This window comes from Humulus lupulus, chromosome 9, assembly GCF_963169125.1.
Source record: "Humulus lupulus chromosome 9, drHumLupu1.1, whole genome shotgun sequence".
Lineage (NCBI taxonomy): Eukaryota > Viridiplantae > Streptophyta > Magnoliopsida > Rosales > Cannabaceae > Humulus > Humulus lupulus.
In genome coordinates, this window is record NC_084801.1 from 114643179 (window position 1) to 114654410 (window position 11232).

At 31.4% G+C, this 11232-nt stretch overlaps 1 protein-coding gene across 1 annotated transcript; it reads right to left on the reverse strand.

The window, feature by feature from the left end:
• Positions 1–649: 649 nt before the first annotated feature.
• Positions 650–11021, reverse strand: LOC133801937 (vesicle-fusing ATPase-like). Its single transcript, XM_062240163.1, has 21 exons — positions 10481–11021; positions 10196–10291; positions 9996–10077; positions 9832–9882; positions 9418–9588; positions 8795–8949; positions 8603–8711; positions 7903–8002; positions 7769–7824; positions 7453–7518; positions 7222–7304; positions 6757–6890; positions 5914–6124; positions 5554–5685; positions 4991–5051; positions 4792–4851; positions 4481–4539; positions 4309–4396; positions 2199–2321; positions 1555–1620; positions 650–1177 (listed from the first exon to the last, which is right to left on the reverse strand). Exons 1-21 carry the CDS (start codon positions 10669–10671, stop codon positions 1034–1036), a joined length of 2238 nt encoding a protein of 745 aa, XP_062096147.1. The 5' UTR covers positions 10672–11021; the 3' UTR covers positions 650–1033.
• Positions 11022–11232: the final 211 nt, after the last annotated feature.

Genomic DNA, 11232 nt, shown 5'->3' on the forward strand with positions numbered 1-11232 from the left:
ATTATTCATCAAGTTATAAATATTTTATTATTTTTTATAATTTTTTGTATATATATATATATGAGTATATACTATTATATTTAATTATTTTATTTCTTAAAATAAATAAAATATTTTCAAAAAATATAATATTTAAATGATGTAGAGAAAAAATTGAGAAACATATAGTATAATGTAAATTATAAAAAATTATGTTTTGGTGATGTATTTTGTAATACACTTTCTCTATAATATTTAACTAAAACTCACAAAAACATCTTTCAGCTCATTTATACATATATTTAATAATAATTATGCACAAACTCTAATTAATCCATATCTATATTTACATATTATTTATATAATATTTTAATATTATTATTTTTCTTTGTAAGCTTTCCATCTCCTATTTAGTATATATTTATTATTTTTTTTCTTTTTTAATTATTTTATTTTACTTTAATTAATAAATATATTTAAAAATATAATATTTAAATAATATAAAGAAATATATAAAAAAACTGATATATGTCATAATCTAAATAAAATAGAAAAATATATATTTTAAAATATAGAGTAGATCACAGTGATGGATTATCTATCACTGACCGTTTCTAGAGAAGAAGACTAAAATGTCATCATAAAATTGACGAAGACTAAAACGATAATATAGATACAAACACAACACAAGTCGTTTAACCATCGAAATAATTTTAACAAGTGCCATCCATTTAGTCACTACAAGTCTCTCAAAACACCCTTTATTTAAATCTTATATTATAATAGAAGGCAGCTAAGCTAAAACCTTATCTCAACAAGGATAAGCATTAAGTGCACAAATTAAAATATGCAAAACAAAGCCAACCCCACCCAAAAAAAAAAAAGTATTGACGAAAGCAAAACTCGAATTTAACATAGAGAACTATTCAATAAAAAAACTGGGGAGAAAATTTGAGGATCAATTTACATATAAATACAAAAGACTCGTAGAGCAAAAATATCAGGATGATATTAATATTTATCATTTTTAAGTCTTGAAATTTTTGCATAGAAGCTAAAATCGGACCACATCCTGAATGCAGTCGTAGAAGTGAGAGATCTTAATTTTCTCTTTGCCGGAGTAGATAACCTCGGCGGATCCACCTGATTCGCCCTGAGCTGCCATCTCGATCAGCATATACAGCTTCTTGATAGGCATCTAAGAGCACCAATTGCAAACAAACAAGGGTTAAGTGACCATAATCATAGACAGGAAAGATGGTTAATAGTTTTCTGTGACCATATATTTATACATATATTTTTTTGAAACTAGACTACCTGCCTAATCGTACAATATTTGGATTTATGAGGAACTCGAAACTCAAACCTTGTAATAGCAAATTATATGCCTAATTATTTGAGCTACCTCTCTCTTGGGTGACCATATTAATATATTTATGCTAAAGGGGTCAACAACACCAAAACTAGATTACAAGATGCACAAGTGCAAATTGTGCACATTGTTTAGAAAACGTTTAGAAATAACAAGAAAACACGCCCTAATGGCATAAAGAATAAAATGGGAAAGTAACTCACGTCATCCAGTGCCTCTGCGGCTGAATCGATGTCGTCCTCAGCAAAGACATTCAATTGTTGTAGCACCTAGAATAAGAGAGAGCACGCAAGGATCATCAGACAAAAAAATCCAGCACAAGCCACAATGTCAAATTTTTATGCACAATTACTTTATCAAGGAAGAAAAATGAGACTTGCACAGTTATTTCAACAATCCAAGAAAAAGTAACACTGCTGCTATACCAGTGCAACACAATTTCATCATGGATTTCACAATTAAAACCAGACATAGTAATAGATTTAACATTTTTCTTTTTGACCATTACATGAGTAAAAAGAACAGTCTGATTCCACACAAAGACACAAAAAGGGGTAAATAAACGTTTGATTAATTGGAGCCTCAAATTACTAGGCAGTCATTTTGACCAATTGAGAGGCTAGCTCAATTAGTTATAATTTAAGGGGTATGTGTGCGTGTGGGGGAAGAGAGGGGTTGAATTCTAAGATTAATACATGTAAAAAATTTAGAAAAAAATTATTTACAAAATAACAATGAACCCTTAGTGGCATCTTTATGTTTTTTTTTCAAAAAAAAAAACACTAGGTAGTAAATCTGAGACGTGATTGAAATGGAATAACAATAGTTAAAAAAAAAGATCACTTACCCTCTTTGCGTCATTAGCCTTCAATGTAGGTACATGGTAAGTCACAGAAAATGCATAACAAAGACCAACTGAATCTAGAAAGTTCAATTCACTTGTCGTTCCAATAACCATAAGCTTTTTCCCCTACATAAAGTATATAGACAAGAGGTCCCATTTGGAAAGAATCAGATAGAAAGAACACATGTCCAGAGCATAATATTCCATGTCCAACAAAAGAGGCACTATACTATTCATCCTGAACATAATATTCCATCCACTGTCCAATGAGATTATGATGTTATGAACCTTGCATAGAACAACTTTATCTAAAGCATAAAAGAGAATAAGGGCCTGTTTGACTTTTCTGTTTTCTGTTTTTAAAGTTATGTTCTCAGAAATGAGGACAGAAAATAGTTTTTATAGTTTTCAAAAAACAAGAGATTTTTTGTTAATGTTTTCTAAAAACAACTTTTTTGTTTTATTTTTTTTAAATCTTAAATAAAAATTAACAAATATATTTACAAAGATAAAAATCTTTTAAAGTTTGTAATAAATAATGAGATAAAATAATTTTAAAGAAAAAATTATGAAAAATAAGGAGTGAGAAATTAAGGAGAGAAAAATTGAAGAAATAGAAATTGAGAAGAGAGATATTGATCGATGCAAGAAAAAATGAGAGAGAATGTGATAAGAAAGAAAGTGAAAAGAGAGAAGTGAGTAGAGAGAAAATGGAGAGAGAGAAAATGAGGAAATATTAAATGATGAGAGAGAGAGAGTAAGGATATAGTAAATAATGCAAGAGAAAATAAGGAGATAGAAAATGATGAAAGATAATATAAAAAGATAAAAAGTGATAAGAGAGAAAATAGTAAGAGAAAGTGAGGAGAGAAAAGGTAAGGAGAGAGAAAGTGATGAGAGAGAAAATAAGGAGATAGAAAGTGATGAGAGAGAAAATGATGTGACAATAAATGATGTTAGATAATAATAACTAAAAAAGCGATGTGAGAAAAAAAAATATAGACAAAATAAATTTGAGAACAACAGAAAACAACTTTTTGTTGTTCTCAAAATTTTATGTTTTTTGTAACTTTATTTTTAAAAATTGTTTTATGAAAACAACGCCAAACACCCCCAACTTGTTTTCAAAAAACAGTTTTTAGCTTTTAAAAATAAAAAAATATTTTTTTAGTTAAGAAGACAAACACACTCTAAGGGCCTGTTTGACATTGTTTTCTGTTTTTTGTTTTCAAAGTTGTGTTCTCAGAAATGAGAACAAAAAACTGTTTTTGTAGTTTTAAAAAAACAAGAGGTGTTTGGTTAATGTTTTCTAAAAATGATTTTTTAGTTTTATTTTTTTTAAATCTTAAATAAAATATTAACAAATATATTTACAAAGAGAAAAATATTTTAAAAATTTGTAATAAATAATGAGATAAAATAATTTGAAAAAAATGATAAATAAGTAGTGAGAAAGTAAGGAGAGAAAATTTGAAGAAATAGAAATTGAGAAAAGAGAAATTGATCCAAAAAAAAATGAGAGAGGATGTGATGAGAAAGAAAGTGAAGAAAGATAAGTGAGTAAAGAGAAAATAATGAGAGAAGAAATGACGAGAGAAAAAATGATGAGAGAGAAAATGAAGATATATTAAGTGATGAGAGAGAAAGTGATGTGAGAGAATTATGTAACAATAAATGATGTTAAATAATAATAAATAAATAAATGATATGAGAAAAAAAATAGATAAATTTTGAGAACAGCAAAAATCAACTTTTTGTTGTTCTCAAAATTTTCTGTTTTGCATCTTTGTTTTTAAAAATTGTTTTCTGAAAACAACAACAAACAGCTCAACTTATTTTCAAAAAACAGTTTTTTAGTTAAGGTGTCATACAACCTCTAATGCTTCAAAGTTATTCTTGAGTGCCACGTATAAAAGATATTATGTGTAGAACCAACTTAACTAGGAAAATAGACCTAACTAGGAGTCTTTCACGGGTAGTCTTCTAGTTTTTTTTGGGGGGACAATATAAGGAAAGTCATTTTTAACACTCATAGAAAATTCATTTGACCCATATTACCCCTACTTTATTCTATTTCCCATTTAACAGAAAAAATAAAGGAAGAGAAGAAGACCTCTGGGGGAAGTCGTTTGAGAAGAACCAAAAGTGTCTGAGATATCACATTAGAGAATCGGGGCCCAATAGCAACATACTCTAGAAGCCTTCACAAAAAAAATAAACAATTGGGTTAAGACAACAAACAAAGTAACTGAGTTCTAACCTCAAGAAGAATAAGCTGCGCTTACCTTTCAATATCATCAAGAATAATTATGCTCAATGGTGACTTGTATGCATCCTCAAAAACCTTTAAAAAAATAAAAAATGAAATTCAAATACAAGAGGCTGAGAAGTTCTCTCACGCAAGTAAATATAGTAGACAATTGAATTCTTTTTGCTATATAATATATATATATATGTACATATATATAAAGTACATTGCATAATATACCAAAACTATTTGAGAAAAACAAAGGTGATTACCCAAAGATAATACTTCTCAGATGCTATAATTTCTGTAAAAGCATCCAAGATAGAAAAAATTTGGAAATTTACAAACCTTGACAATATGCGCACATTTGGTGCTCTCATGAAGACCAATCATTGTCTCAGCAGAAACCTATGCAAACCAAAATGCAAAAATAGAGAATCGGGATACATTTGATTATAGAAGAAAGACATTAAAGAATATCCGAGATGCATATGAATTGATAAAACAATAGAAAATGAGAGAGAGAGAGAAATGGATGGGAGCTTACAATCTTCACATAGGGAAAGTCGCTGTCAATGCCAACAGTAGCCGCTAATGCAGTTTTACCACTGTCAAAGGTTATAAGGGTTCAGCGTTATCACAGATAATAAAACCATTTTCTAATAATATTTTGTACTAGTTTTTTAACAACTTTCTCTCTCTAGAAATTCGTTGAGAATATTTTTGTGAGTAACAAACACTTATATAAGTGTTTTGAAGTTTTCTTGCTTAGCATATTGTTAACTGGGGGTCAGTGTGAGGGTGGAGGAAAGAAACCATGTGGCTGTTTATCAGTTGAATTTCAATTTACAGAGAGCCTCTAGTCTTGGCTGTCTTTTCAGAAGCATGTACATTGTTTTACCCTTTCTTGGAAAAAAAATGTTTAGCAGTGGTTAATGTTCATTATTTCATGATTGTGTTTTTATTTTCGCCCAATGAAACAACTCATCATCTTGTCTCCTTTGTACTTCAGTTTGATATCTTTAATAAAATAAATTAATTAAATGATATTGTATACCACAGAAAAAAATAAAAAAAAAGTAACTATTTACTAATTGGAAACAAAAATACCTGCCACTTGGTCCTTCCAAAAGGCATGTGACAAGTGGGCTTCCTTTGCTCACTTTAACTTGCTCCACAAGCAGCATAGCTCTTCGATAAATGTGATCATGTCGATCACCACAATCTGCCATACCATTAAGCCTACAAATCATGTTACAAGAAACAAATTAGCCATTGTTTGTACCAAAAAATAGTTACGAGACACCACACTTTGCTAGACATCTCAAGAGAAGATATTGTGCATGTCAGTGAGGGCACTTATCCAATCAGCTCCTTGAGATAAATATTAGTATTGACCAAGAAAACGAAAGACTACATATGGATTAACTGTCAAACCCAATCTACTCTGGACAATACCAAAAAGGATACCTGGATCGTTTAAGGTCATCCGTAGAAGCTCCAAATGCAGGAACAATTTCATGAAGTGCATTGAGGAAATCATCCATAGCCACTTTGATACTTTCTTCATCTACTGGTTTGGTAAGATCATCCATACTCAGTTGTCTATTCAAAGCATATGATACTGCACTTTTTACAACACCTTCAAGTTCTGCACCACTATAATTCTTTGTACGAGCAGCTGCACATAAAAAAACATGTAAATACAACACAACATGGTTAATCTTATATCATCAACCTTGACTAAGAGTCAGGACAAACACAGTTCAAAATTTCAATAAAGAAGAGGCCAGTAATAGTCTATCAAAAAGGGAGTTTGTGAAGATTACATATTAAAAAGCCAGTTATTGGACACATGGTATTTCAAGTTTTCAATATTCTTTTTTTGCATTTTAAAAAAATTATTATTTGAGTACAAAATTTTGGTCTTACAAAAGAAAAAACCTTATTCTTTTTTTTTAATAAGGTTTAACCCTAAAATATTTAGAGACCAGTAAACTAGTGAGGGACTTGAACCTTAGACCTGCAAACCATATGGCTGACCATTTTAGCTACCCAAATCAAAAACCTTGTTCTTTTTTTAATTTTTTTGCTCAGTTTAAATCATGACCAATGGAAATTGTTCATATGTTTAACATAATGAAAATGAAACACCATCTTCTTGCCATTGTAGTTTATTTTTTTTCATTAAAAGGAAAAAACTTCAATAATAATTTCAACAAAAGTAAAAGAATTAAAATGTAGATCTCACTAGTATATTTCACCAATAATTTCAACAAAAGTAAATTTCAATAATTTCACCAATGCACGTACCAAGTTCTGCAAGGTTCACATCAGGAGCAAGAAAGGAATTTTCCTTCATTTTATTTGTATGAATTTGAAGAATCTGTAGACGACCATTCTCATCAGGAAGGCTTATCTCAACTTGAACCTCCAACCGTCCTGGTCTGCATAATATGGAAAAGAATAATTAAAGGATTTTGCCAAGGAGTTTTTCTTGAGTTTGTCACCAGCAGTTCATTCTCATTCTTCATTTTACAAAAATCAAGAGAAATAATCTTACTTAATTCAGAATGAAACAACTACTATGACTGTCATGCATATTTTGTAAAAAGTTGTGAAAAAAATCAGGATGTTCATGCATGGCAAGTCAGCCAATTGTACGAAAAGTGCTATTGTTAAATATAAAATATATGTGTGTGGTGTGAGAAAACACTTTCAGACAATCCAGATACAGATTGGCTACAAGGCTAACTGTCAAAGGAGAAAAGAAAGCACCTTAATAGGGCTTCATCAAGTAAATCCTTTCTGTTGGTCATTCCAATGAGCAAGACATTATTCAAAGCCTCTACACCATCTATCTGCAAAGCAACTAATCTGTCAGCCATAGATTACATTAATCATATTCTTCCAGTTAGAAAAGTTGGATCTGTCCCTGGTAATAGATATTATTATAGGACAAAAATATACAAAATTATCCAGACTCAAAAGTTGAAACCATTCACGTACCTTTGTAAGTAGCTGATTCACAATACTGTCATGAACTCCAGTACCATCTCTGGTTGATCCTCTCGACTGCATTCATAAATTAAAAGCAAATCAGTGCTAATAATGAAGTTAAAGCAATGAGGATTGCAAAAAGATAAATTGCAAGTATTAATTGAATTTCATCAAGCTGGCAATAGCAACAGTGAAATTAAAGAGAAAACTAATGTGATAGACCAGTTGGCTCTGTTAATAACCCAAATCAGCATCACAAATGTGCTAATACCAAATCCAGTTCAAAATCACAGAGAATCTGATACAGACTCATAATAGTACGTACCTTGCAAATAGCATCAATTTCATCAAAGATTATGACATGCAAATCACTGTCATCACCTAAACAGTAAAGGACATAACAGCATTAGTAAATACCAACGGGTTAATTATCATATTCTTGGCATATATTTCTCTTACCGCGAGTCCTCTGATCATTTTCAGCATCAGCAAACAGATCTCTAACATTCTTTTCTGTTTCACCAACAAATTTGCTCAAGACTTCAGGTCCATTAACAATCTGGTCCAGATCATCAAGAATAGAAACAGGAACACTTGGTGAATCACTAAACTGTAACTGAAACCTAATAGAATGCTAATAACACAATAGTAGCAACTAATTCGCATGTCAGACAAAAACCAGGAATTCCCAAATCAAAACCAGCTACAGCAACTGAAAAGAGCTTACTTAGTGTCAAAGCATAGGAGATGAAGATGGTATAAAGAAGCAGTTGCCCATATAAAGTAGAAAAACACAATCAACAGAATTGATACTCACACCAAGTGGTTTCTTTTATTTGCTCATGACTAAAGTACCTTAACAATCATGAAATGATAGTTTAAAATTATGGCTTCAAAATACCAATTTAGTAATTTCATCAAAAGTCTCTTATAATTATGGCTTCAAAATACCAATTTAGTAATTTCATCAAGAGTCTTATAATCTAATCTTCTCCATAATTTTAAAAACCTTGAATCTGAAAAAACAAAAAAGTATGAAACTCTTTAGAGCTCAACTTCCCTTAAAAACAGCCATTGAGCAAACTATAAACTCTAAGAACAAAGCGAGCTGTCTTTATCAATTTTAAGAAAAGAAAAGAAAAGACTGAGCCATTCAAACCTTTGGTTCTCTTCCATCCAACATTTTTCCAATTTGACGAGCCATGAGAGTTTTTCCAGTACCAGGTGGTCCATAAAGCAGCATACCTTTGACATGCTTTATCCCCAATCTAAACATCATCAAAATTCCAACATAAGAGAATGGTATACAAATAACAGTTAATTCCATAATTTAAAGAACCAAATATATTACTTATTTGTCACATGTGGAGGAAAAACACGGGAGGCAAATGCTCGTCGAAATATATCTGCAAATTCAGCACCCAATCCACCAATACCTAGAGACTGAAGATTGAATTCCTTGTGCCTGAAGATGTTACTACTGGCAGCTTCACGCTGATTGACAATCTGTAGAAAGCCACAAAGGTTAATTTGTAATAATAGACATAGTATGTGCACCATTTTTTAAAAATAACTTATTGGTTGTTGACTATGGTTTCTATGAATGGTTATCGAGTTAGATTGATCAGAACCCTGTTCAACAGCTTATAAATAACGATGTGAGACACTAAAATGATCCATAAACGCAAATCTTCAACACCATTAACCTTAAAAAAAATTATCAGAATTTTGGAGCAGGTTCACACATCAGAAAATATAGCCATTTATGTTCTTTAAGAAAACATGTGGTAGTAACTAGTAAGCGCTTTCAGTCTAACTTCCTTAACTTAATTCACCACAATAAAGAAAATAAAACAACTGAGCTGTCAACAAGACCAAAATCAATGTAGCTGAGCTATTAAGTTAAAACCATAACAATGCTACGATAAACAATCTAAAAAGGCAGGAGATAAGGAGGACAAAAAACATACTGACCTTAATTCCACTTTGATTTGAGGTTTCAAAAACAATGTATGTATCATTGGATACCATCCCTCTTTCAGGGCCACTACATTTCTCTTGTCCCTCAACAACGGCTTGACTGACAGTAAAAATATAATTATTGCCATGATACTCAAATGATACTTTTTGTCCGGAAGTCATAACCTGAATATGAAAAATAAAAACATAATCAACGATTTAAGAAGATATCATTTCTGGAAATTTAACAAACTACACAAAAGAGCAAACATATAGACAAGAAGACGGACATAAAAAAATGCATCACTTAAGAGGGTCACATATTATGACATTAATCAAAATCATAATTCCAGCTCACAAACATCTGATCATGATACTCCAAACTAAAACTACAATTTTATCAATAATAAAATAAAATGAAAAACCAACCTGGTTGATAAACCTTTTTCTAAGTTGATTGGCCAAGAGAACAGCATCTACCTAAAAACACATAACCAAATACTTAACCAGAAACTCATCGTTAATCACCACGAAATGATCATGATGCTATTTAGATCCAATAGAGTATGTAAATCTCAATAAGAACAGCGTACCTGTTCACTTTTAGTACCCTTTTTCACAAACTCTAACTCTAATGTGAGCAATGCCAGGTTAAATTCATCAGGTGGAATAAATCTACCAGACAATACACCAATTTAGTAAACAAAAAATAAATTAGAAAACATATATGCACATGTACACATATAGAGCCCAATGTATAGCATCAAAATTTAAACTGTGATGTGATAATAACCTGATCACCGGTACTACATCGCCAGTAGAAACTTTCGCATGCCGACGTTGGATTGCGTTTAGAGCGATTTCGCCACTGTGTATGCTTGGATGAGGAGTATCTTCTTAGTTAAGGCAATCCAACAACAATAATTTGTAAATATATATGTTCCTAGTGTCATAGCAAAGAAATTAGGAAATCTAAATGCACTTTTGATTCAAAATATAGAGCTCGACATGCATGAATCAGAACAATCCAGAACACAAAAAGGAAAAATTCAATGATAATAGACTCAGAAAAAGATATCAAAGAGAAAGAACGAATGAATTTCCGATCAATGCGAGGAATAGCCTGGAGCCAGGGACGGCAAAGTTCTGAAGATCGGCGGGGCAGACGTAAGCGAGATTGGTGAGAGCAAGATCCGCAGCTGGAGTCGTGGTGACCTTCATGGTCGCCTGAGAAGTAGACGATGATGAGAACCCGTACCGGCCGGCCATTTTCTCAGACAGATGAGATCTGTCTTGGTCTTTGCTTTGCTACGAAGAAAACGAAAATGGAAATGGTGAAGTGGAAGAAAACACTTTGAATTTTCATGGGCCCACGGCCCATCCGGACCCTGCTCTAATGTTAAATCTGATACATTTTTGGTAAATGGATTTGGGGTTTGTATTTTTAAGTAAGTTCCATTTTTTAGCTTGATTTGAGAGTAATCTTAATCTCTGTAAACACTTAAGTTCTACATTCTCTTAATCTAAACTTTTTCTAACTCTACTCTCACAAACACAAACAACAACCTCATACCAAATACCCCTAAAGCTATATTTGGTAGAGAGGAGATGAGGGTAGATGGAGAGGGGTGGAGAGAGAGATGGAATCACTTGTTTTGTGAGAGGGAGATAAGAAATGGAGGGAGAAGGTCTCCCTCAAGCTAATAAAATTCAATCCCTCCAAAATTGGAGGAATCCAAGAAAAAAACAAAATAAAATATAAAAATATCATTTAAAAAATTAATACTTATTTTTGTTAAAAATGATAATATAGTAATTTTAATAATTGAA